Source organism: Budorcas taxicolor, chromosome 1 (assembly GCF_023091745.1).
Source record: "Budorcas taxicolor isolate Tak-1 chromosome 1, Takin1.1, whole genome shotgun sequence".
In the NCBI taxonomy this organism is placed as follows: Eukaryota; Metazoa; Chordata; class Mammalia; order Artiodactyla; family Bovidae; genus Budorcas; species Budorcas taxicolor.
The window spans coordinates 134,093,642-134,121,405 of record NC_068910.1 but is presented as its reverse complement, the minus strand read 5'-3'; the positions used below and the strand labels follow the sequence as shown (position 1 = coordinate 134,121,405).

At 47.3% G+C, this 27,764-nt stretch overlaps 1 protein-coding gene across 1 annotated transcript in view; it reads left to right on the top strand.

The window, feature by feature from the left end:
- The window catches only part of SLC12A8 (solute carrier family 12 member 8), a 145,477-nt gene that overhangs the window by 74,546 nt on the left and 43,167 nt on the right, over nt 1–27,764 (top strand). Inside the window, exon 8 of the mRNA XM_052645168.1 lies at nt 11,551–11,664. Within this exon, the coding sequence (XP_052501128.1) occupies nt 11,551–11,664 (114 nt within the window). The remainder of the gene's footprint in view (nt 1–11,550; nt 11,665–27,764) is intronic.

Below are 27,764 nucleotides of genomic sequence, written 5' to 3'. Positions count from 1 at the left end.
GGCATTTTCAGACTCAAGCATTTTGGGGGCACCTACTTGGATTCCCTGGTGGCTTAGACAGTAAAGAATCTGCCTGCAATGAGGGAGGCCTAGCTTTGATCCCTGGGTTGGGAAGATCCCCTGGAGAAGGGAATGACTGCCCCCTCCAGTGTTTTTGCCTGGAGAATCCCATGGATAAGGGAGCCCAGCAAACTACAGTGCATGGGGTCTCAAAAAGTCGGACACAACTGAGCAACTAGCACTGACTGGATTGAGACGCGTTTTAGGGGGTCTGAGAGGGACACAGACGCAAGAGACAGGCCCTCAGGTCACTCATGTTTGGGTAGGGAATGACAGCCATCTATAGACAGAGAGTCTCTGGCTGACTGTGAGTGGTGCAGAGAGGACTGGCTGGCTGGGCCATGTTCTGCGACCTGAGGAGCCTGTGGGCGCTGGCTGGAAGGGAGAGTGGAGTTTGTTATGGGGGCCTTTGGCAGCAGAGTGCTGCCTCCTTGGGGCTGGCAGGAGATGAAGCCCCAAGTCATAAACTCCAGGGCTCAGATGGGGTTAGGGCCAGAGGTTTCTGAGCCTGTGGCACAGGTGCTCTAAGCCTGCTCACCATCTAATTTGTCTCTCCAGTCCCAGACTTAATGCTTGCTGGGAGCTGGGCCATGCAAATTCATCTTCAGAGATGTATCCTGAAGAAACAATGAGCCCTCTGCCGTGAGGTAGTCCGATCCCAGCACACAAGCACCCAGAGCCCGGCCAGCACCAAGCACCACAGCAGCCCCTAGAACACCTCCCTGGGGACTGCATTTGCCAGCGCATTTCTGGGCCCCATAGAGAACTGACAAGTGGCTGTAACTGTCGGCCCCATTTGAAGGATTGCATCACACTTACATAGTTGTCAGAGCTGTAGCTTTGGACTCAGACCTCTGTATTCAGATTCCAGGACAGCTGTAAGTCATTGCATGGACCTGGTCAAGTTAGTTAACCGTTCTGACCACTCTCATTTTTGAAAATCAGGTAATAATGCCTACTTTAATGAGTTGCCAGAGCATAAAATAATATATATGAGACCTACTGTCATAGCGTGAACGAAGTGAGTGCTTAATAAATAATTATTATTATTAGCACTGTTTATCCTGGATGACTGTGTCTCTGGAGGCCCCTGGGTTATTTTCCAAGGCAGTGCTTCTCAGGCTTCAAGACTGGGGGATCTTGTAGTGGTGAAGGTGCCAGTTGCACAGGTGGGGGCAGGGGGAGATGTTGCACTTCTGACAAGCTCTCGGGTGGTGCTGATGCTGACACCCCTGGCCCAAGATCAGGTAGGGATCCATCATCCAAGTCCCCCAGAGGAGCATCCCTGGCCGCCTTTTTCTTCGCACTTGCCCAGGACAGCCCAGCTTAAAGGCATATTCATTCCAGGCCAGCTCTTATTAAGTGGGACCTGTGTTAGACACTGCTCCCAGGCCCAGGGTGCCAGTGACCAGCAGAATATTGAAAGCAGGAACGTGTGTCAAAAACAAGACTGGGACAGTAGCGTCTTTGACTTTGTGGAGGTTTTCCGTGGGGTCTGGGCATGGTGGATATTGAGAAATCAGCCTGTGCTTCTGGACAGCTCTTCCTCCAAGTCCCACAACCCAGCCCGTGATGCCTGAATAAAACCTTGTAAGGTCTAGATGTCAGCAAAAGGAGCTGGGCTTTCTGCCTGAACTCCTGAGAGCGTGGGACTTTCTGCCCAGTTCCTCCAGGGAGGGGTTGTACATGGGCAGATGGCTCACTGCGGGGCGGGGGTGGGGTGGGGCGGTGCTCGCCTTGCAGTGGCTGAGAGCTGAGGCTTTCACTCATCTGCTTCCATCTGAGGAGGCAACTTGCTTTGGTGGGAGAATTGGAGTCTGCGTCTAAAACTAGTCTGCACCTGTGGCTTTGCTCCTCCCTCTCCGCTCTGCCTTGGCTGAGAAGCTCCTTCATCCTCTATTCCACATCTGCAAAGCAGAGACTCGGCCTGGCTGAAATAAGGATGCTGCAGGTGGTCCCTGCAGGGGGCGCTTTTTTTTTAATTGTGGCAAAATATTTATGACAAAAAATTTGCCATTTTAACCATTTTAAAGTGTGCAATTCAGTGGCACTTACTCCATTAACCGTGATGTACAACCATCACAACTGTCTTGTTTTAAAACATTTTTTATCACCCCCAAACAAAAACTGTGTCTACGGAAAAATAACTCTCCATTCCCCTGCCAGTCCCTGATAACCTCTGTTCTATTTTCTGTTTCTGTGAATATGCCTATTTCAGATGTTTCATATGAATGGATCATACAGTATTTGTCTCTTTGTGTGTTTTTTTCCCACTTAACGTGTTTTTGAGATTCATCCATGTTGTATCAAGTGTCGATACTTCATTCCTTTCGATGGCTGAATAATACTCTGTATGGATAGACCATGTGCTGTTTCTCCACTCATCTGTTGTTGGACACTTGGGTTGTTTCCATTGTTTATTTTTTATTTTAAACAGTATTTATTTATTTGACTTAGTTGTGGCACATGGGGTCTTTCGTCTTCCTTGGGGCATGTGGGATCTTTAGTTGCAACAGCTGGGATCTAGTTCCCTGACCCGGAATTGAAGCTAGGCCCTCTGCATTGGGAGTGGAGTCTTAGCTACTGGACAACTGGGGAAGTCCCTCTATTGTTTATTAATAAACTATGATTTTTTTTGCTTGCCCCTTGGTTCTAGGCAATGAGATATATCATGACATGAAACAGCATAGTTCCTGCCCTGAACCGGCAGGCAGCAGGCAGCGACAACAGAGAGATAAGTGCCTAGCAGGGCACACGTTGGAGGGAGCTTGGCCGCACTGGGTTCTTCTGGTCTTGCCTGACCAGCTGCTGACTGTGTGGCATGGTGCCTCCTTTTTTGGGCCTTGGCGTTCCTGTTTGTACAGTGGACTTGCAACAAGGACCCCTGTGGTGTTAACATGCTATAGTGCTGGGATACTGAATCTTCTGCCGTGGGGTTCTTAGAGAATGTCCCCTGCGTTTCCTTCTTGGGTAGGGCTTGCGGTAAGCGAGGACTGCATGTGGCTGCAGAGCTGGGGCATGTGGAGTCCGGTATCTCCAGCATGGTGCTAGGCGGGAGGGCGACCCTGCTTGCATAACCACGGGGATGCTGACTGCGCCCTGCGGTGGGGGCCCTTGTCCTCCCACCCCCTTCTCAGAGCCTGCCTGGAGACAGTGTCCGGGCAACCGCGGGGCTGAGGACTGACTCCCAGGTCTGAACTCTGGACCTGCCGCATAGGCCGGGGCTATGCAGAGACAGTTGATGTGGGGGACCCCAAGCGGGGTTAGATTATTTTGGGGGGTGTGTGGGAGTGTGTGGGGTTTAGGTAGGATGGGAATTAGGATGCCAGAGGCAGGGACAGCCAGAAGGAATAAGTGGTGGCTGGGAGGAACCCACAGCCTGGGTGGAGACTTCCTGTCAAAACAGCCACTTATCCTGGCTGGAGAGTGCATTCCTTTCCCCCAGGAGATAAGAAGGCCAGATTTTCCTTTCCCAGTGCTCCTTTGAGCTGAGAGCAGTGGGGGGCTTTGCAGTCCCTTCCATCTGGCCCCAGCCTGATCAGCTGGGCTCCTGCCCCTTTCTCAGTCTCCCTCCAGCCTTGGGTGAGCTCTGATCCCGGCAACCCAGGGTTGAATCTTGTCTCCTCTCGGTGCTTCAGCTTCCTTACCTGAAAAATGCACCTATCTCATTGAGTGAAAATATGTAATGCACTTGGAACAGTTCCTGGCACAAATCTTTGCTCAGCAATTTGTGGCAATCCTGGTTGTTATCCAAAGACTGCACTTTGTTTCTTGGGTCCAAGTGAGTTGCGGATCCCTCAATTTCCTACGGCATCTGACAATCCTCTGCTCTGTAAGCTTTTCCAGGTGAAAAATCTCTTCTCATCTCAACTTGACCCCAAGGCCATTATAAAAAAAAGTCTTGCTAAGCATTTAAAATAGAGCCGATGTCAGAGGATAGAACAATTTCTCGGGTATTAGAAATGCCCCCTTTCACAAGTGAGAGCTCCTTTTCTCAGGAGGAACTCCAGGACTGCTGTCCAGATTGTAGGGGTTGGCAGGAGCTTCTCTTCTTACTGGAAACTAAGCCACTGCCTCCCAAGGGGGCTGCCCTGACATCCCCCCAACCCAGGCCCTTCATGCCCTGGGTTGCCTGGCCCTGGGGACTTTTCCGGCTGTTCCCGCCAGTCAGTTGTCCTAAGGGTGGAGGCCTTCCCCCAGGGGCCTAGAGGCTCCAGGCTGCTCCTCCCCACACCCTCTGGGCAGGCCCAGCTCCACTTCAGACTTCCCTTCTGGCCACTGCTAGAATGCCCAGCCTTCCCTCTGTGTATTTTCTCTCTGGGTGGGGGCCCGGGAGCTGGAAACCCTGTTCACATCCTCTCTCCACCCTCCCTTTGGAGGACCAAGTTCACCAGGGCTGAAGCCAGAGAGGCGGTTGTGGTCTGGGGAAGGCTCCTAGCTCACGAACAGAAGTCCTGTGGAGAAGGAAATCCATGCTGTGGGCAGGGGCTTCAGGGGGATCTCTTCCTAACCCATCATTATTGCTCCTTCTAGTCAGTACAACCTGATCTGGTTCAGTTTCAGAGTATTTCTGATGGTGCACCTGTCGTGGACTAGAATTGTTATCCATATCAATGGGAGAATCCAGCAAACGGGGAGTATTTTGGGGACTCCAAATGGGACTCCAAGCCAGGGTTCCTTTCCCACTTTCAACTCTCATGTCTTTCCAATTCCCTCACTTGTAAAAACAGACCAATGAATTAGACCAGGAAGCTTTTAGTATCTGCATTAATGGAGGGCACACGTGACTGTCATACTCTAAGACCTAGGACTTGTAATTCATAATTGGTTTGTTTCATTAGTGGATAAAAATGGGTAGTGACCTTGTCTCACAGTCTGGAGCAGACTTGGTATCCACAGCCACAGAGATGGGGAAGGGTAACAGGGAGGTTACCCTTTGCTACTTGGAAGAAAAGCTATGACAAATCTAGACAGAAAATTAAAAAGCAGAGACATTACTTTGCCTACAAAGGTCCATCTAGTCAAAGCTATGGTTTTTCCCGTGGTCATGTATGGATGTGAGAGTTGTACTATAAAGAAGGCTGAGCGCTGAAGAATTGATGTTTTTGAACTGTGATGTTGGAGAAGACTCTTCAGAGTCCCTTGGACTGCAAGGAGATCAAACCAGTCAGTCCTAAAGGAGATCAGTCCTGAATATTCATTGGAAGAACTGATTCTGAAGCTCCAATACTTTGGCCAGCTGATGCGAAGAACTGACTCATTAGAAAAGACCCTGATGCTGGGAAAGATTGAAGGCAGGAGGAGAAGTGGACAACAGAGGATGAGATGGTTGGATGGCATAATGACTCAACGGACATGAGTGTGAGCAAGCTCTGGGATATGGTGATGGACAGGGAAGCCTGGCATATGCTGCAGTCCATGGGGTCACAAAGAATTGGACACGACTGAGTGACTGAACAACAGCAGGGAGGTAGAGGGCAGCACTGACAGCTCTGGAAGCTAGTTTGGATTTTATATCAGCCATTGGAGATGGGTGGTGCATTTGGATGATGTGCCCTGAGTCTTGAGAATGAACTCCTGACTGGTGGCTTTCGGAATTAGAAGGGTTCTGAAAAAGAATTTAGTTTACCTGTTACGAGAGCATGATCTACATCACCTGGGCTCATTTAGACTGCAGACTCTCATCCCTGGTGGACATCCCCACCTGGACATCCCAGGTGCCTATCCCAGGTGGATAGAGTTATCATTTGCATTTTGAAGAAGGGCTCACTTACAGTCCCACAGTGAGTCTGTGGCAGAATCAGAGCATGAGCCCAGGTGTCCTGTTTCTTGGTCCTATCACTGTTCTTCCCTTCCTCCCAGAGATCCCCAGGGCCTCATGCTCCACCCCAGGGAGGAGAAGAATAGCCCGGGCTTCTCCCAGATCTACCCTCTTTGAGCTCAGTTTGGGCACATTTTGCTCTCTCATGATTGAGGCTGCCTCCCCCATTGCAGCCCCCAGACCTGACACCAAAGCCCTGAGGCAGAAAACTCCACTGAGCAGCCCAGGCCCCTGGGGGCTGGATGGGCCAGACTGCCCATCTGTGTCCACTTTGGACCTTCTGCGATTGGGCCATATCTGAGTAAGAGCAGGGGCTGCATGGCAGGAGGTCTGTGAGAGCCTCAGTGATAGGATGCGGCCTGGACATGCCTCTTTTCTCTTTGGCACTGACCTGTCTTTGTCAGGCCATTTTAGCCTTTCTGTCCCTCCCCTAAAATGCAGGTCTCTGTCCGCATGAGACAGAGTCCCAGAGCCATCAAGGCAATGCCGGGCAATGGGCAGGCCATCCCGGGTTCCAGGTGGGTTCTGCTGCGGAGGAGGCTCTTGGGAGGGGCGAGTGTCCAGGGTGAGGCGGGGCCCTTGGTCAAGGCGCCCGGTTCACCTTTCCCTTACTGCTCACCCTACTGTACTTCCGGATCCTCTGGGATCCTCTGGGGCCCGGTGGCCTTCTCGCGCCCTCCCCGCCCCCAGGCCTTGTTTTGGTGTGTGTGTCCCTTCCCAGAAGCTCGGCCTCTCCTTTCCTTTTCCTTGCAGGGCTGCTCTTCCTGTGATGTCCTAGGATCCGGGCAGTGTGCCCCTCCCGCCTTCCTCTCCCTGGGCCCTTCCTCTGCTCTTTCTATTCCTGGTTGGACCGGCCTCTCCCATTGTCGTTCCCCGGAAAGGGCTGTCTTGCTGGTCGAGGGGTGGGGGACCTGAGCCAAGAAGAAAACCAGGTGGGAAGCCCCTCGCCCCACCCGGGCTTATCAGAGGGATGGCAGCGCCCCCCGTGCCAGCGTCATTTTTAGAAATCTCACTTTCCAAGTTAGTCAGTGGTGGCCATCTGACACCCATGGTGGGGGCAGGGGATGACTTCCCGCTGCCTCCTCTGATTTCAGCGGACCCCAGGGCCGTGAGGGCAGGGCAGCACAGAGTTTCCCGGAAGCCACCTTCCCAGAGGGCGCAGCCCAGCCTGAGGGAGCTGCCCGTTGCCGCAGTGCGTGACTCAGGCTGGCTCCTTGGGCCCAGACAGGCAGGGTCCCGTGATAGTCCTTGGGAGCAGATCCTTGACCCTGCAGGGGGCTTCCTACGGTGACAGGAAGCTGTGATACCCAACTGCCAAGGGGGAAGGCCAGCCTTCAAGTGTCTTCCCTCCTCCTGCTCTTGCCTGGTTTTCATCATGTTTTCCCTTTCCTCACTCTGTTCTATCTTTGTTCTTCCTAAAAGCTCATAACTCACGTGGGGCCAAAGACTTTTTTACTGTGGATACAGAAGCAGGTGTTCAGGTCAACCCCAGATAGAGTCACACGCCACAGCTGCAGGCACTGGGCATTCTGGGCCTCGCAGAGCTGGAAGACACCAGCTGAGAGCGCCGGAGCCCCTCTTGTTACCAGCAGAGTCTCTGAAGGGCCCACAGAGGTGAAGACACTCACCTCAGAAATCTCTGGGGAAACAACTCAAGATAAATTGCAGGGAGTTGCTATGGTAGATGGAAAATGTTGACTTCAGACAGACCTGGGGTGGAGGCTGGGCTCTGCCTCTTCCCAGCTGTGCACACACCCCTCAGTGCATGTGGCATTCCACAGGGAGACCCCCATGGGCCCCACAGAGGTGCGGAAGGGGAGATTCCGTGACCTTGGGGGCGTTTCTCTCAGAGCTGAAGGAAACCGGCTGTATGCATCCCTCTGTGTGGGAGGGTGGTGTTGGGGACCTGGAGACCGGCCTCCCAGAGGAGAGGCCAGGGCTGTCATACAGGCAGGTCTGCTGTGTGACCTTGGACAAGACTCTTCACCTTCATGAGCCGGGTTTGCTCACCTCTGATCTTGCAGGGTAGCTGTAAGGATCAAAGATGATGTTGTAAAGGACTTGGTGCCCAGTGACTGCACAGAGGAGGTGCTTAATAACTGATGACTTGCCACTATGTTCAGAAGGCAGTATCCCGGGATGCCCCTGGGGGACCTGCCCTGTCCGCATGTGTGCAGATGCCTTGCCTGGCAGAGATGACAGCAGGAGATGTTGCCCTCTGTTCACCCCAAGGCACGGCATGGTGGGACTTGAAACATCATAGGTGCCCGTGGGGCCTGCCGGAAGTCTCAGGTACAGAGGCAGCCCCTAGCATAGAGGTCCTGAGCCTCGGGGAGGCTTCAGGGAACACCCCCAATGGAATGCAAAATGTGCTTTCATCACATTCTCAACCGGGGCCGTGACTAGAAGAATTAGCAAATCAGGCAGCAAGACCCACTGTGAGAGGCCGTGGCAGGTGGTGTCTACTCAGCCCTGCAACACTGGATGTGGCCAGAGGACCTCAGGCCACGCCTTAAGTACAAATTCTTCTGAGACCAGTGCCTGACCTGGGCATCTGCTCCACATAAGCTCAAGGTCCAGCTGGACCACAGGTTAGGGTTGTGGGCAAGAGACTGGGGCCCTGGAAGTCAGGATGAAGGCCAGGTCTTCTGTGGGGCTAGCTCAGGACTGAGGAGCATGATGTGGGGGGCTGTCAAATGGGTGGACGTCATAAGGGCCCCGGGAAGGTAAGGGCGGAGACACAGAGACAGGTCCACCATGCGAACCTAGGGCTCCTTCTCATCCGCTAGAATGTGGCGTGTGTGAATGGTGGCCGTAAGGTCCTCCCCTGCTGGACTGGGCTGTGTCAGAAATGATCTCTCTAGGCCTTGAATTCCAGCTTGAGGAAAATCACTGCAGGATCTTGTCTCAGAGACCTGACGCTGTAGGTGTTTCCTCCCTATCTTTTGCTCAATTTCATTTTTTTCCCTTCTGTTTCTTTTTTGCCCCTTATTTTACTTGCCCTATCTTACTTATGTTTTTCTCATAAGCTGCTTAAATCATTTTGAAAAATGGGGCAAGTATCATTTTGAAAAACAGGGAGAGTATAAATGGAAAGGAAAAAAAAGAAATGAATTTGTTTATAGAAAAGCTATCTGGAGAAAGTAGGCTTTCAGTTGTGGGATGTTTTGTTTGCTTTTACGAAAGGCATTAATTTTTGATGATAAGTTGATTATGCTCATGACAGACAACATGGAAAGTTTTTAAACATAAAAAAAAAAATTGCCCATGGTTGCATTATACAGACAATAACCATTTTTGGTATATTTGCTTTTCTTACATATATATATTAAAACTTTTTTTTGTATTCATCCTATAAATGGTATCCAATTTCTTACTTAATATATATCATATGTAACATGGATAGTTTTCTTTGGCACTGGTAAGTCTTTATAAGGATTTAAAATACCTCAACCTTTCAATTGGACATTTAGACACTCCCCAGTTACACAGTTATAAAGAACTCATTGACAAGCATCTCTGTTCATAAAGTTCTTGTCGAAGTTAAGATTTCCTTGAGAACAATTCAGGACTGGACTTGGGGGGAGAGGGCTGGGGTCAGCAGCAGTCGTCAGTGTGAGCGAGTGCTTGTGAGCGTGTGAGAGCAGCATTTGTGATCTTCCTGCAGAGGAGGGACCCCGCCCCCGCCCCTGCCGCCTCGAATAAGCCAAGTGACTCATCCCCTCAATCTGTGGATCTCATTGGTGGGATGATGGAGAAAGAAAAGAGGCTTCCCAGTGACTCATTTACGGCGCCTGAGATCCCTCTGGCCCTTGAGGCTGACCGGGGCCAGGCCCCTCAGGCCTGGTGACCAAATACCCGCCCATGGCAGGGTGGCTTCGGGGACAGCCAGGATCAGTGGAGCCTGATGAAGTGTTCATGATCCTCACGGCTGGCCAGCCCAGCACAGCCCTGTGATCAAATGTGCTCAGTCAGACCTGTGTGTCATCCAGCTTGGCCGAGCTCCCTTCCAAGGCAGGCTGGGCTGGTTTTCTCCTCAGAAAGTCTAGTCAGCAGGGTCAGCCAGCGGATAAACTAAAGTTAACTTAGCTATTATTGCTTTTCTGTTAACGAGGGGAGGACCATCTGTGAAGACGCCAAACCATTCGGAAATGCTGCACAGTCCTTGGGATCTAAGGTTCAGGAGAAAGAGAGCAATTGACAATGATTTTAAGGCCTGACTGGACTCCCCAGGGTTCCTTGTGCTTCACTGAGCTTTCCTTTTACTGTTTTTTTTTTTTTTTTAATATTTTTCCTATGAAGATATGAATCTTGGAAGCCATGAGAAGTGCCCGTGATCTCGGACTCATCAGCGAGCCGGCACTCTTTACTGGATGGAAGCTCAGGGTGAAGTTAAGCCCCGAGGGTGGTGGAGGACAGGCTGGCAGGGGGTTGTCACCGCAGCCCTGGGGGTCAGCTATGGAGAGACCGATGGCTAAGTGCTCGTCTTGCATGTCAGAGGGGATAGAGGGAAAAAGATTAAGACTGAGTTGTGGACTAGAGTGAGCAGGAACAAACCAACTCATTCTCTGAAAACAGACACTGGATATCCTGCGTGTTCCTGAGCCCAAGGACACCGAACTTGTATCTTAAATTCCACAGCCCACTAACACATCCACAGATGCTGTTCAAGGTGACCCCCTTTGACAAAAAACCAGTATCTGTAGGAGTGAAACCTTTTAACTGCATTTAAGGCAATGTAAAAAATGTTTAAAATGCTTTGAAGAAATCAGATCTGAGATGTTTCTGATATAAAGTAGTCTCTGAACCATCAGACTGAAAGCACAGAAGCAAAAGATCCAAGAGCAAGGTTCTTTCAGTGTAACCCATATTTGCACCTGGCCTGCTGTGTGGCAGGCACAGTGGTTGGGCCTGGGGGACAGAGGCGTTTAAGAGCAGATCTCTAGCCCGAAGGAGTCTGGTCATGGAGGGCACTTAGGAGGAGGATTCTGATCAAGGAGTTTGTATAAAGCCCAAAGAGAGCAGCATTTGGGTTGGGCTTGAAGAGAGAGCACCATATTGATATTCAGAGATGTGGGGAAGGCTCTGGAAGCAGGGGACACGGGAATGGGTACTAGTGGGCTTCTTGGGCAGAGTTGTCTGTGTGACCGCTAGGAAGAGGAAAAGGCAAAGCACAAATAGGAAACTGTGGGCCATTGCCAGGTTGTGGGGAGCTTCCACACTCCTCTTAAGGAGTTTGGACTTTATTCTGTAGCTAGTAGCAATCTATGGGAAGGTTTTTGAGCAGGGAGTTAATGTAATTTTTTAAATCAAAAGCAAACACATCAGTGCATGCTCATCGAAAGATATCAGCTGTACTGAAGTCTATAAGCAAAAAAAAAAAAAAAGCTCCCCTTCCTAGAGGTGACTACTCTCTTCTTCACGTCATTTTATTTACCTACATCCGTAGATATAGATATACAAAAGTCAAGCCCTAGATGTGGGAAGGAAGATGTTTCTATTATCTTCTGTGTTCTCTCCCTGCCCCCCACATCATACCTACCTTTTCCTATTTAAAGTTACTATTTAAAGCTAGGACTATTTACTATTTAAAGCTGGGACTGTAATCTAGGGAACTTGTGTTATGTCTTGTCACTCGGCTCATTTTGCTTTCTTCTGTATTATTTCAGAACATGGTTTTATTGGATATTCACCAGAACTGCTGCAGAACAATACTCTGCCAGATTACAGCCCTGGAGAGTCCTTTTTCACTGTCTTCGGGGTGTTCTTCCCCACAGCTACAGGTACTGGCATTCTTTTTCATTATCATGTTAGGGATATAAGTAAATGCTGGGTTCCCAAAATGCAGTATCATAATGGACCTGCATGTGCTTTTAGGGTATATATCTGACTTTATAGATGGCCTTAGCTCTAACTACACATCTATTCTTTTGACAGAGGCTTTACTTGTTCATAATTCCTGAAGGCTCCCAACATGATTTGATCCTCCTTACCCCTTATACTTACATATTGACGCCTCTTGGCCAAGTTAGTGGAGGGGACATATTTCTCTTAGGGCTAAGCAGGCTGGATTCCTCAACAGGACAGCTGCCCTTCCCACCTTGTAGTGAGTTCAGATTGGTCTCTAATCTCCCGCTCCCCTCCCCTACCCACATGTCTTCTCCCAGGGGCAGAGAAATGCTCTCCTCCTCCTAGCACTTTGACTGTGGGCGGAGTCAGGATCCCACAGGCGAGGACCTCTGCTCTTCCCCCACTTTCCCGTCCTGTGGTGCCTGCAGAGGAGCCTTGCATAGCTGAGGTCCTGGTAGAACTGCTGCATGCCCCGGTCCCAGGCCCAGAAGGAAGTAAGCTAATGTGTTGACCAAATGCTCCACAAGAAATAACCATTTACTAGGGACTGGGCTTGTTCCCAGGACACAGACTCAGAAAAATGTTTCTTTCTCCATCCAGGCAGTGTTGATGCCCTGGAGCTGATTTTGTCTCCTTTCCCTTCTCTCTCTGCCTTCCTCCAGAGAGAAGGGAGGAAAAGCTACTAGACTTTTGAAAATTTAAGAGACTGTCCCTATCAGATGTGGACAAGGATTTGGAGGAGCTGGAACTTGCATACATTGCTGATGGGAACGTAAAATGGGCAACCATTTTTGGAAAATGGTTTGACAGTTTCTTAAAAACCAACATGTACCCAGCCATTCCAATCCTGGTTATCTACTATTGAGGAAAAAAAAAAAAAAAACATGTATCCATATAAAGGCTTGTATATGAAAGTTCAAAGCAACTTAGTCTGTTATAGTCCCAAACTGGAAGCAACTCAAATACTCATCAACAGGTGAATGGAGAGACAAATTATGGTATCACCACACAACATAAAACTACTCAGCCATTAGAAAAAGTGAACTATTGATAACTTGTGACGATGTAGATGACTCTCAAAATAATGCTGCTGTGTGAAAAAAGTCAGGCAAAAAAAGAGTTCCTTTTTAAAAAGATAAAATTATTTAAAAATCCATTTATGTGAAATTCTAGAAAATGCAAACTGCAGTGACAGAAAGCAGGTCATTAATACCTAGGAGTGGAGGTGAAGGGAGCAGGAGGGAGGGCAAGGAAGTTTGGGGGGATGAAAAAATGTGTTTCTCACTGTGGTGATGGACTCGCAAGTGTGTTCTTGTCAAATTTTACAGACTGTTACACTGTAAACTTGCAACTTATTGTATGTTAGTTATACCTCAGTAAAGCTGTTAAAACGTGGGGGAAAATTACTGACCGTAGTCATATTTAACAACTTCCCTGAATCCCTCTGGCCACCACCCCTTTCTCTCCCCTCCACAGCCAGTGTCTGCTCTCCCAACCACCTTCCTGCCCCCTGCTCTACTCGTCCACTCTCTCCTTTTGGAATTCCAGGCCTGTCTCTCCAGTGAAATGGTTTTTGCCAAAGTCATCAGTGGCTTCCACTTAGTTCAGTGGGTACTTAAAATTTGTCAGTGTGTTTGACCTCTCAGCCGCGTTCCACTTTCTCCTTCATTTCTCGTACCTTCTATGATGTAGCACCCTCCTCTGACCCACTTGATAGGGGCATCCTCTTCTGCCTGCCCATTCAGTGTTGGGGTTCTTCAGGCTGTGCCTACTGTTTCCCTTGGGATCTCATTCATGCCCATTGTTTAGGGACCACCCACAGTGCTGGCCATTCCCAGATTTATGCCTCTAGCCCCAACTTCTCTAAGCTCCACATCATGTATTTAAGTGCCTACATGACACCTTCTCTTGGTATCCTAGACTCAGCATGTTCAGAACCCATCCATCCCATCAGCCCCTACTGGTTCTCCTCCACTCCTGATCTCAGGGATGGCACCCTCATCCCCCCAATTGCTCGAGCTGGTAACGGGGAGTTACTTGTGACACCTTCCTCTTGCCAGACTCCTCTGTCCATGGGATTCGCCAGGCAAGAATGCTAAAGTGGGTTGCCATTTCCTCCTCCAGGGGATCTTCCCAACCTAGGGATCAAACCCATGTCTCCTGTGTCTCCTGCATTGCAGGCAGATTTTTTTTTACCCACTGAGCCATCAAGGAAGCCTCTTCCTTACCAGTTCCCTCCAAGTCCTGTGAATTTTACCTCCTAAATTTACCCGCCTTTACTCTCGCTTCCCTCTGTCTCTACCACCTGACCACTCTGCCCCCAGCTTCATTTCTCAGCTGAGTAACTAAGGCAACTCTGAATTGACACCCCTCCCCCCGCTCCCTCTTTGAGGCTTGGTTACCGGAAGGAGGCTGGAGCTAGGTCTCAGTGATGGCAGGTAGCATGCTGTTCTACAGTCCAGGTGTGCCAGAAACAATGTGTTTCTTTCATCTTAATGAAGTGGAAAGAGTTGTTCTCTGACCCTAAGCCTTCAGTCTGCCAGGGTGGCTGGAAACTGCTGTCAGTCATTCATCACGCATCTGCCTTGCCCTGTCAGGTCTCAGGGTCTTACTAAGTACCAGGGCATGTCAGGGGCTCTGGCTGCTCATCATCTGTGCTCTGAGCCAGGCCCTCCCACAGCCCTGTCTGCAGATCCCTTTAGGTTTATGGTCTCTGCTGCTTCTGAGCCACTGTGGGGGATGGAAAGTTTGCTGAACCTGGGAACCGCGTGCCTAGAGTCTGTGTGCCTCTCAGACCCTCTTTCCTGAGGTCTCGCTGGATCCCACTGGTGCTGCCAGGGAGTAGGCCTCAGGTCTCTGTTGTTCAAAACCTGTGGGCCTTTCTCTTCCTGCCCAAGTGTGACGGGCAATCTTCTGTTCTAATACGGGGGACGCTGCTGTCCAGGGCCAGCTTCGTGAGCGTGAATTTATGCATTCATACTTGGTCATAAGCTCAGGAGGACCCCACACTTGGTTTAATGCTTTGCTGTTCCTGAAATTCTTAATAATTTTTGAACAAGGGGTCCTACATATTTTTTTGCACTGGGCCCTACAAACAATGTAGCAAATAGGTTTTGTTCCCACCAGGCTCTCCCCAGTCACTCTGCAGCTTCTTTTCTACCTCCTCCTGCTGCTGCTGCTGCTGCTGCTGCTGTTAAGTCGCTTCAGTCCTGTCCGACTCTGAGCGACCCCATAGACGGCAGCCCACCAGGCTCCCCCGTCCCTGGGATTCTCCGGGCAAGAACACTGGAGTGGGTTGCCATTTCCTCCTCCAATGCATGAAAGTGAAAAGTGAAAGTGAAGTCGCTCAGTCATGTCCAACGCTTTGCGACCCCATGGACTGCCGCCTACCAGGCTCCTCTATCCATGGGATTCTTCCGGCAAGAGTACTGGAGTGGGTTGGCATTGCCTTCTACCTCCTCAGTGCAGTTCAGTTCAGTCTCTCAGTCGTGTCCGACTCTTTGCGACCCCATGAATCGCAGCACGCCAGGCCTCCCTGTCCATCACCAACTCCCGGAGTTCGCTCAGACTCACGTCCATCGAGTCAGTGATGCCATCCAGCCATCTCATCCTCTGTCATCCCCTTCTCCTCCTGCCCCCAATCCCTCCCAGCATCAGAGTCTTTTCCAGTGAGTCAGCTCTTCGCATGAGGTGGCCAAAGTACTGGAGTTTCAGCTTTAACATCATTCCTTCCAAAGAAATCCCAGGGCTGATCTCCTTCAGAATGGACTGGTTGGATCTCCTTCTACCTCCTAGATCCTCTAAAATCTCCTAAGGGCCCAGCCTTTGGAGAAACAGAAACCAAAACAATGTGAAAAGTCTGCTTCTTCCCTGCCACGTATTTCCACCAAGACAATAAAATAAAGGTCACGTTCCTCTTGAATGGACAGAAAAGGAAAGGGGGAGGGGATGAAATACACGAAGAAGAAAATTTTTGAAATTTTTTAACATTAACATCTGAAAATATTTTCTAGCCCCTTCTGCTGCCTATTCCCCCACACCTTGCCCCTCCCCAACACATTCAAGAGGCTTCCCACCAGAGCGTTTGTTTTCTTGGGCCTGGCAGGGAGTCCTGATGCCAGGTCAGATCCTTGCTTGCAGGTGCCGGGTTAGCAGTTCCAGCTGAAGCAGCGCCGTGGTCCTTTGAGGCAGGCAGTACCACCAGGATGTTGCCTTTTGTGCATGACCCCATCAGGCCCCCTCCAAGCTTCTCCCATGGCTTCCCTCCTTTTTATTTGCAGGCCTTGCATCTTGTAAGAGAGGGAATGCCTGGCCTGAGTGAAGGGCCCTGGGTGACGAGCCTTCCCTCTGGTGCTTCACCCTTCAGTAAGGCATCAGCAGTGGCCTGAGGTTGGAAGATGCCACCCAGGAGCCCAGAATTTGAGCTGGACTACCATTTGAGATCAGCCAGTCAAGAGACTCTCAACTTTTTATCTTTTAATCCATGTTCATTTTTGTTAATCATACTGAAAACCTTACTACACTGGAAATTCTGTGCCTCCCCGGACCAGGAGTATCTTGGTCCTCTCTTTGAGAAAGATTCTACCTAAGAAGATTAGCCAAGCTTCTTTATTTTCTGTGACTTAAATTATGAAGGTATTGTTTGGTAATATTCCAAATATAAAGTTATAATATTGAACAAACTGTCTACACAGGCCTCTTTTACCCCACTCCTCTTAAGATGTGCTTTTCTGCCTCCCTGACACCCCCGGCCCCATCCCCAACCCTCCACAGCCCCATCTGGGCCCAACCAGGTTGAGAATCACTGATCTGGGAAATGAGCACAGAGGAGTTTATGAAGGATTGAGGAAGGTCACCCAGCTAATTAGTGACCAGAGTTGTTAGGAGAAACACACTGACTGAAACTGTCTACTCTCATCAGGCACCATAGTAACCATTCCTGTGGAGGTCCTGGTAAGGAATACGGGACTAAAAAGCCACCGAATTTGGGAAAGGTCAAAAGGAGATACTCATGTCCCATTGCCCTCCCAGAATCCTCCTGGTTAGAATCCATCTTGGCTGAGCAATGTGTGCACCACCAGGAAGGGCCCTGAGTCAGAATGATTGGCCAGAGACAGCCCAGAAACTAATCCCATCACCGTAAAACCCGAGACTGCAAGCCACATGGCGGAGCAGGTCTCCTTGGTTCCCTGACCTCTTGCTCTCCACCCAGGCGCCCCTTCCCAGTGAAGTCTCTAGCTTTGTCAGTACGTGTCGCCTCTGACAATTCTTTTCTGAGTGTTAGACAAGAGCCCACTTTCGAGCCCTGGAAGGGGTCCCCGCCCGCAACAGAGTTGGGCCACCATCCCTCTGTAATGGGTTGCCTCTCCTGGCTATATCTGTTTTCCAGGGGCTCCAGCGTGAACACAGTAGGCAGGACAGGCAATCTGTATCCCTTGGCTTTCCCCTGGCAGATGTTCCATTAAGCTATGAGAAGCATGGATGATTGGCAGTTTCCATGGTGACGGACTTGCCAAGGATTAACTCTGAGTGAGTCATGGCTGGGGCTCCCTCCAACGCCATCCTCTCCTGGAACAAGAGAACCTCCAGGCTGTGAGAGGGGAGAGGAGTTTGGAAGAACAGACACTTCCAGTCCCGCGACCCTGCATCCTCATCTCTGACCAGTGACATGTTATTTAGGTTACTCTAGAGATTTTATCCCCAGGGGCGGGAGACTTCCTGGGGAGAGTAGCTGAAGCCTAGGTTTCAGTGGCTCCTCTGGGTTTAGGAAGCGAGGTCTTCAGTCAGCCCTCCTCGCTGCACTCCACCACACCCTGTGGTGGTGGCTGCAGGGTGGGGCTGGGACCTTGGAATAGACTCTGTGTTTAGTTTCCCAAAGCACTTTCCTTCTCTGAGCTATACCACCACTTTCTCTGAAAAACAAACACCTCTCCCTATAGTTATTCATGCACACACACAGCCACTCTGGGAACCTGGGACCACAATACATGGAGGAACTAGAAAATGGAAATTCACTGGGATAAATACCATTGTGTGAAGTTGTGTAACCCTTGTCCCCAAATTTCAGACTCCTGCTGGAAGGGATAAGGGCCTCTTGTGGTTGACCACACCCAGCATCAAAATGTATGTGGGAAACCAGCAGCCTTTACCAGAATGTCCACGCTTACCTTTGTGGTCAGGAGCCCTGCTATTTCTGTGACATCCTTTGGCCTCCCTGGACCTGATCCTATCTCTCCCCACCCCACACACATACACACACTCTGAGAAGTTCTGGAATCTTCTGAGCTCTTCCAGATTGGCTGGCTGTCTCTGGGACCCTCAGCTCTAGGCATCCATGCTGGCTTTGCCCTCAGCCTACCTCTACATTCCTTCTCCCTCATTGTATCCCCAGGCCTCCTCCTAAGTTATGTGTTCTTGTGGGTGAGAGAACAAGGACCTGCTGGGCCGGAATGAGGTCTTGTTTTAAGGAGCAGAGAACCTGAGCAAGGACAGTCTGAGGGGGACTCACCCCCTGCATTCTGATGGACTTGTGAGCAGGAACAGGAGAAAGGAAGGGAGCTTTATAATTATCATACGTGTTTATTTTTGTAATTTCATGTATGGAATGTATGATTTTATCAAATTATCACAGTGTCTATGATAATTATCATCACAATAGCCTGCCACATCAGGCACTGTGCTGAACACTTTAGTCTTTCGTTTAGACCTCATCAGGACCCCAGTGCTTCTATCAGATGCAGACTCACCATTAAGCTGATGAAGCCTGGGTTTCAGGGCCCCTTGGTTGCATGACCTCCTTCTGAAGTTCCATTTCATATTCATAACTTTGTATTTTTAAAGTTTTAGGCCCCATGGAACCTGTATCCTTCCATGGGTTCTATTATTAATCCATCTTACATATGAGGAAACAATGACGCAGAGAGGTGCTTTCCCAAGGTCACCCAACAAAAAATGGTGAGCCCCGTTGCTTCCCACATGCTTTGGCAAGGATGCTGGGAAAGAGGACACACATTTGTCTGGAGCTGTACTCTACCCGGAAGTCAACAGATCCTGCTGGAATCCCAGTGTTCGAATGTCCCATTATTCGACACAGCCTGTCTCAGCAGCATCTCTAAGGCACTGCGAGGGTGGAGCACTGATTAGTTCTGCCTCTAAGAACAGAGCAAAGAGGGGATGAAAGATTCCTACCTTAACAGCTAAACAAGCCAATCAGCCAGGTGTGGGGAAGGAGTGGGATTTTGACAATCAAGCAGAAGGTGAGGAGGGGCAGCCAGAGTGCTTAGGAACCCAGGGGAGTTCTGAGAGCGGAAGGGAGCCCGTCTGCCCTGAATGGACATTCAAAAAAAATTTTTTTTATTGTGGTGTAGTTGATTTGCAATGCTGTGTGAGTTACAGGTATACAGCAAAGTGCGTCATCAGTTATACATATACGTACATACATATATCCACTCTTCTTGTTTTTTTAGATTCTTTCCCCATAGAGTTCCCTGTGCTAAGCAGCAGGTTCTTATTACTCATCTATTTTATAGATAATAATGTGTATATGCCAGTCCTAATCTCCCAGTTTATCCCAGGCCCCCGCCCCCAGGTGGACATTTATTTAGCACCTACTAGGTGCCAGGCACCGTGCTAGGCGCCTTATAGATGTTCTTTCTAGCTTTACAACAGTCCTGCAGGGTACATAATCTTATCCCCATTTGCAACTGGGGAGACCGAGGCTCAGAGCCACACTGCCTCCAAATAATAAAAGGCGGCAGATAAGGTTAAGTCACTTTAGTGCATGGATATTCTACTTTAATGAAAAAGAAAAATAATAAATTTATGAACTTTAACAAAGAAACAAAAAAGGCAACAGAGAAACAATCTCTAAATGGAAAGGGAAAATTGAAGGTTTCTAAAGTAAGAGTAAGTAGTTCTTTAATGACAAACCAACAGAAACCAGGAAAGTCTAGAAAATGATTAGGTATTTTTCTTAAAAAAAAAATTTATTTATTTATTTATTTTGGGCCGTGCTGGGTCTTTGTTGCTGTGTGCGGGCTTTCTCTAGTTGTGGCAAGTGGGGGCTGTCCTTCGTTGTGGTGCACAGGCTTCTCTTGTAGAGCATGGGCTCAAGCACATGTGGGCTCAACAGCTGCAGCTCAAGGGCTCTGCTGGATTGTGGTCTCAGTACTTGTGGTACACAGGCTTTGATACCCTGTGGCATGTGGGATCTTCCTGGACTGGGGATCGAACCCAAGTTCCATGCACTGGCAGGCAGATTCTTAACTACTGGACCACAAGGGAAAAGTGAAGTCGCTCAGTCATGTCTGACTTTTTGCGACCCCAGGAACTGTAGCCTACCAGGCTCCTCTGTCCATGGGATTTTCCAGGCAAGAGTACTGCAGTGGGGTGCCATTGCCTTCTCCAGGGGATCTTCCCAACCCAGGGATTGAACCCCGGTCTCCCGCACTGCATGCAAATGCTTTATCCAGAAGCCCCAGGCTTTTATTTTTCATTGTTCCCTTGTTGTTCAGTCACTGTGTCATGTCTGACTGTGACACCATGGACTGCAGCACGCCAGCCTTCCTTGTCCTTTACCATCTCCAGAAGTTTGCTCAAACTCATGTCCATTGAGTCAGTGATACCATCCAACCTTCCCGTTCTCTGTTGCTCCCTTCTCCTCCTGCCTTCAATCTTTCCCAGCATCAGGGTCTTTTCCAGTGTGTCAGCTCTTCACATCAGGTGGCCAAAGTATTGGAGCTTTAACATCAGGCCCCTTCAGGGTTGATTTCCTTTAGGACTGATTGGTTTGATTTTCTTGCTGTCCAAGGGACTCTCAAGAGGCTTCTCCAGCACTACAATTTGAAAGCATCAGTTCTTCGGGCTCAGTGTTCTTTATGGTCCAACTTTCATATCCATACATGACTACTAGAAAAACCATAACTTTGACTATACCGACCCCAGGATCAAACCTGCACCTCCTGCGTCCCTGCATTGCAGGTGAATTTTTACCCATTGAGCCATTGGGGAAGCCTTTTTTTGTTTTTTTCTTAAGAATGCTCATTTTCAGGATCAAAAAAAGATAATAGGGTGGGAGTGGGATTAAAATAATAGGCAAGAGGTGAAGACTTTGATCTCTGTGCACTATGGTTGATGAAAGGGAAAGCAAGAAAAGACAGAGGACCACTATTTTGCAGATGCTGGTAAGTGGTTAATTGACATTTATCCTGGTTATTTTTATTAATAGCTGATTTTAGAGATGTTTAAGGGATCAGTTCCTCTCCTGACCATCCACGTCTATTGTCACAGATATTTGAGCCAGGGTGCCAAGCCAGACCCCCCAGTTCACCTGGTGCCACACAACCAGACTGTGAGGTTAATGGCAGTGCCCAGAAAGGTCTGGATGATGCTGGAGGTTTAACCTCCTCAGCTCAAGCTGGTAAAGTGATGGCCAACACCATTACCGTCACATGTGAAAGCTGAGTCTGTGGAGAGATGTAAAAGGCCTCAGGACTAGGATGGAAAACCAAGTCAGAAGCCTTTACTGGTATGAAGAAACCTGTTACCTAAGTCACGTGGTCACAAGATGCAGCCCATATCGTCATCCTGATATAGGGTGAGGACGTGGTTTAGGGTAAAGCAATTAACTGCTTCCTGGAACTGGCAGCTCAAGACCAACGAGGAGGGGAAATGCCCTGGACCAGGACAGACTAGTGATTCAGAACTGGTGACGGAAATTGCTGTAGGAAAACCAATGTGTGGTGCTGATTATAACTGATTATAAGTAGCGCTGATTATAGCTAAGTTCAGCACTCCTGTGGGGGCGGTAGCCCCAAATTAATCATGCCGTTACTCTGTTTTAAAAAAGAAAAATCCAAAAAGAGCATGGGTGTTAGGAAGAAATGGAGAGATTCTATGATGTGGAGGAAATAACATGACTTGAATTAAGGAAACTTCAAAATGAGTTCTGCTGGGTTTGCAAGCAGCTAGCTTGAAAACATGATAAAATTGCTTCCCCTCTTGGGGCCTCAGTTTCCTCATCTGTGAAATAAAAGGCCAGAGTTGATGATCTCTAAGATACTTTCCAGCTTTAAGAATTGTTGATTCTAAATAGCCACTTTAAAGATTTTTAGGAAGCCTGCCAAAAAGAGGATAAAGATCAAATAGGAATTACAAAATGGACACTTCGTGTTTTCCAATGATTAAAGTGTTTCATTTTTTTTTTAAAGTGTTGAATGTCAAATAAGTTTTAGGAAATGGTATGTGCTACATTTCTCTTCTTAGAAATGGACAATGAAAATTAGAATGTTGTATGGTAAGTCCAGCAGTAAGAATCTCTAATCTTGTTTAATCAAGGTTTTCCCCACTGTTATGTTTTCTAACTGTGGAACCTTTTTTCAGGGGGGCATTATTGTAAATATCACTGAGAAATACCTATTCTACTATTCCTCCCCTAAATCTAGCTCTAACATTGATAATATTTTTAAATTGTAGCAGAAGCAGAAAGAAAGGTAACTAGGGAATCTCTATAATACCTTATAAGCATGGGTGAGAAATATGAAATCAAAATAACTTTTCTAGATCTAACTGGTAAGCAAGACATTTATAGTCCACCAGAACTAGAGATCTGGAGAAGGCAATGGAATCCCACTCCGGTACTCTTGCCAGGAGAATCCCAGGGACGGGGGAGCCTGGTGGGCTACAGTCCATGGGGTTGCACAGAGTCGGACATGACTGAGCGACTTCACTTTTACTTTTCACTTTCATGCATTGGAGAAGGAAATGGCAACCCACTCCAGTGTTCTTGCCTGGAGAATCCCAGGGACGGGGGAGCCTGGTGGGCTGCTGTCCATGGGGTCGCACAGAGTTGGACACGACTGAACCGACTTAGCAGCAGCAGCAGCAGAACTAGAGATCATCTGCTCAAGAATTGTGTAGTCGTGCAAGGGCAAAATTCTGGGAGTAACAGTGTGCAAACCAATCCAACAGGTGTGCCTGGAACACCCACAGGAGTCACCCTGCGGCTTCCTGTCTGGAGCGCAAGTTACTGCCCTTTCCTTGCCTCGGGAGTTCTGTGTTCATGGTGCTGACTCCCTGATTTCCGGCTTGCCTGTTTTGTCTCAAAAGCCCGCCTCCTGGCTGTCTGGGCCTGGCCCATTCCTGAGGGTGGCCTGTGTCAGTGTCGGCCGTTTCTGCTCCCACTGAGCAGGATTCCCACGTGCCCCATACCAGGCCAGCTAGTGGGACCTCTGATTAAAGGCAGGGTCATCACTGTGCAAGGGATTGTGGAGAGAGAAGAAAAGGGCGTTTGTTTGTTATGAATACAGAACCTTTTTGGAAGCAGGAAGCCATCACGATTAATCAGTCACTTTTCTAGACAGAAGCGCCTATGGCAATGGAGTTCTTATGGCTCCTTATTTCTAGACTTCTGTAAATGATCTGAAGGAAGGCACACAGGATGACATGACGAACTGGAGGAGGTATGAAAATGGCAAAGAATACATAGCAGTATGTAACCTTGCAGAGCTGAATGAATAGGCATAGAACTGCCAGGGCCTTGGGGGGCAGAGTGAAGTCATTGCCGGAGGTAGGAAGCCAGGCAGGTAAGACACTGGTAAACCTGGTGACGGGTGAGAACCTTGGCGGAGGCTCAGCGGGTGGGAGGTTCAGAAAGAGGAGGTGTTAATGGACAAAGTTAGTGGGGCCTGAGTATCAGGTAGACCTGGAGATCTGGCCAGGGCTGGCCTTGTCCGTCAGACTGTTCTAGCAACGAAGGACATGGTCTCACAAGCTGCAGTCAGAGTAAGGCAGGTCCTCGGCCTTGTTCTCTTGATCCAAATAAAACCTGTATGTGATTTAAAAAATTAAAAAAATGGTGCAGAGGTGCTTGTAACGTAAAGCAGTAGTCTCTCAGCCTGCCCTCCCTCCTCCACCAACCTGACCACCCAAAGAACCCCTCTATAGGGGCAACCATTTTTAGTCATTTTTAGTACTTCAGGAGCTAACTGCATTACCAAGCAATGTGCCTATACCTGAGCTTCCCTGGTGGCTCGATGGTAAAGAATCCGCCGCAGTGGGGGATCTGCAGCTGACGTGGGTTGGATCCCTGAGCTGGGGAGATCGCCAGGAGGAGGGCATGGCAGCCTGCTCCGATATTCTTGCCTGAAGAATCCCATTGACAGAAGAGCCTGCTGGGTTATGGCCCAGAGGGTCACAAAGAGTTGGACACAGGTGAAGTGACTTAGCCTGCATGTACATGCTTATATCTATAACTTGATAGTCAAAGTCACATGTAATTTATTGACTCCATGGTAAGAAATGTAGAGGGTTTAGCTTCCTTACATGTTCCTTTATCCACTTCCCAATTTTTAATAGTCATATTTTAATTTTTAGTTCTCTTTTGATTATCTTTATAACTTTAAATAATATGTTTAAGTCTGTTATCCATCCTAGGCTCTATCTCTTCACTGATTATTGTTGGTGTGGAAAATTAATATTCTGTGTTGTGTTTTAAGATTAATGTATTAGGGTCATATTTATTTCATGTGTAAAGTATTTTGACAAGGAATGCGTTAGTTATCTTAAAGGAATCCCCGATTTTAAGGGATTCTGAATAATCCTTTTATATTTATGTTTTAGAGCAATATCAGGGAAGCTATGACAAGTTGATGACTAGCAGGTAAAGAGGAAAATCTCATGAAAGCTGTAGTTTACAACTTGCAGTGAACAAACACAGTTTCACACACACACATACACACACACACAACCTCTCTATTAAAAAAGTTTTTTTTTTTTCTTTTTTCTTTTGCCTTTAGTTTACAAGTCAACAGGTTTTGGAACTTCAAAGACAAGCTGTTCAATATTTTTGGAAATTTCTTTGCTCCTCTTAGCAAACATTTAGAAACTCCCCTTTATGATGACAAAATACAGAATAAATTCTAGCATTAACTTTAAATTTATTGCAGCTGGCATATAAATATTTGCTGGCCATTTCCTTATTGACCTAACAAATTTAATGGGTAACTCACATTTCAGCTTTTCTTATTAAACTAACTGAAGCTTGTAACATTCGGCCAGTCCTGAGTGAAGATCCTGGGACTTTTGTTTCTCACACTGCTGCTGCTGCTGCTAAGCCACTTCAGTCATGTCCGACTCTGTGCGACCCCAGAGATGGCAGCCTATCAGGCTCCTCCGTCCATGGGATTTTCCAAGCCAGAGTACTGGAGTGGGGTGCACACTACTACAACAAAAATATGAGTGCCTTTCCTCTTTCTAGTTCTCTTTTCTCTTTTCATTTCGTATTAGCTGTTAGCTATAGCTTTATGTTACTTTGTCAAGTAGATAATATTTGTATTCTACTTTGCAGCTAAAGTTAAGTCCTCTGGGCTATGTCTATGACTGTGTAGTTGTGGTTCACTGAAGAGCCAAGTGGTGGGCTAGAATTCCACTTCCTTGGCTGCATCTGACGTGGTCCTTGTGTTATTTAGGGGAGAATGTTCCTGATATAATGGCCAAATGGATTAACCTTAAGACTTTTTTTTATTAGTTGTTTAAAGTCATGTCCTATTTTAGTTTCCTTCGTATTTACATGTTGGCTTTCTTATTTACTTCTCCTCGAGTTTCAATAAGCGTTTTCTCTTGTTGCCAAAATATGCAGTCAGCAAATCTTTAAAATAATTCATAGTGTCCTTTGTGTTGAATCCAGTTCCTATCCAGAAGCATCCCTACTGGGTCTCTATTCTTCTGCTTCGGACCCTGCTGGTTTCTCTGCTGCACAACTGCACAACTATTATCTGGGACTTTATTAACTCCTGACTTATCACCACTGCTTTCTGAATCTTCTCTTTTTCCCTTTCATAGCTTATATCCTCATTTTACTGGAGTCCTTGCTTTAGTATCTTCCTCCGAAATGATGTGTGGAAGGTAAATTTTCTGAGCCCTTCTTTGCTTTACTTTCACTTAATTGGTAAACTGGCTAAAACTCTAGTTTCAAAATAGCTTTTCCACAGAATTTAAAAATCAGTGCTCCGTTGTTTTCTGGCATTCACTGTTGCTGTTGAGAAGTCTGATGCCAGTCTAATTTTTGTTCCTTTGTAACTGTTCGGTTTTTATCTTTGAAAATATTTAGGATTTCTTCTAAAATTGCACAATGATGCATTTAGGTGTGGGCCTTTTTGTTGTTTACTTTATGGGATATTTCAACCTGAAGACTTGTGTCTTCTTCAGGGTGAAGACATTTATTTCTGTTGTTTACCTGCTTATTTTATTTTCTCTGTTCTCTCTTTCTGGACCTCCTGTTAGTTGGATATTGTAACTCCAAGATTTCTTCTGTGTTTCTCCTATTCTTTGCTCAAAATTTCTACCCCTTTGTCTTTCTGTTCTAAATTCTGGGATATTTACTTAACTTTATCTTCTAGATATTCCACTGCATTTTTAGTTTAAGTGATCGTGTTTTTAATTTTAGTGATCATGTTTTTAATTTCCAAAAGTCTTTTTCTTGTTCTTAGATTATTTTTTGTTTTTCATAGCATCTTGCTTTATAGGTAGAATATTCTTCTTGAATGTTTATGGAGCTACTAATTAGATTTTCTTCAAAATTTTCTTCTGTGTCCTGATTTTTATGTTTCTTCCAGGCCAGTTTGTTCTGTTTTTATCGTGCATGTGTTTATGTATTTGTTGTTGATTTTTGTTATACACTTGACAACCTTTGGTTGCTGGCATGGATCTCCTGCTGAGGTGTGTGGGGTCTGTCTCCTGGATGGGGCTCTTCCTTCAAGGAAGAGTTGACAGCAGTGCGTTTGTGGGCATGTCTGGCTCTTGAGAGCTTCATCTGGGGTGTGAACATCCGTACTAGTGGTCCTGGTTTTCCTTGGGCAGTTTATTTAGATCCTCTAGATAAGCATTCCAAGGTTTTCTTTTCCTTTCTATTCCTTCTTTTCCTTTAGTACTCTGTATCATTTTATCCATTTTCTATGTTCCAGACATTTGTGGAAACTTTTCCTCTACTTATCGCTCCCCCCTCTTTTTTTTTAAGGCATGCATCCATCTTCCCCTTTTACTATACTTTTAATAGGGTCTTGGGAGGGAGAGGACTGAGAATAAAGAAAATGTGCCCTATGTGCCATTTTAAACAAACAAAAAACATTTAAGGATTACTTCTCCCTTATTTCACAATGATCACTGTAGAAAATTGAAAAAGTAGAGATAAACGATAAAATAAAAAATGATCTGTTTTTCCATCACCCAGAAATAACATTAACGTTTTGAACATGTTCTGGTTCCTTTTTCATTTTTCTACACATCTATTTATCTGGGTTTTTTTTTTTTTTTTTCACAATAAGATCATACGGTATGTTCTGCTTTCAGATATGCCTCTGAAATGGAAACAATTGCTCTTTTCATGTCACAACATATCCTTGATGTTATTGGAGGGCTGGTATATATTGAAAGATGTATCATCACTTATTTAGCCAGCCCTCAACATGGCTCAGATAGTAGAGAATTTGCCTGCAATGCGAGAGACCCGGGTTTGAACTCTGGGTTGGGAAGATCCCCTGGGGAAGGAAATGGCAGCCCACTCCAGTGTTCTTGCCTGGAGAATTCCATGGACAGAGGAGTCTTGTGGGCCACAGTCCATGGGGTTGCAAAGAGTCGGACACGACTAAACGACTAACACACACACACTACTTTTAGACATTAGATTGTTTATAATTTTCACCACTCTATATATACAAGCTTTAATAAACATTTTTGGATACATCTTTACTTATGTCCTTGACTGTTTACTTAGGATACAACCGTAGTAGTGGAACTGCTCAGTCAAAATGTATGCAGTTCTCTGCCTTAGTTCAGCATTCACGGTAGTCTTTGAAATAGTTCCTCTTTAACTTTCTGGGCCCAAACTTTCACTTTACTCCACTGCACTTGAGTTCCCTCAAGCGTTATAGCAGAGGCGTTAAGAGAGCAATTTTCCAAATCACACAGGCCAGGGTTGAATATTAGCTTTGCTACTTACTAAATGTGTGACCTTAAGCTATTTTAATTTACCTCTTTT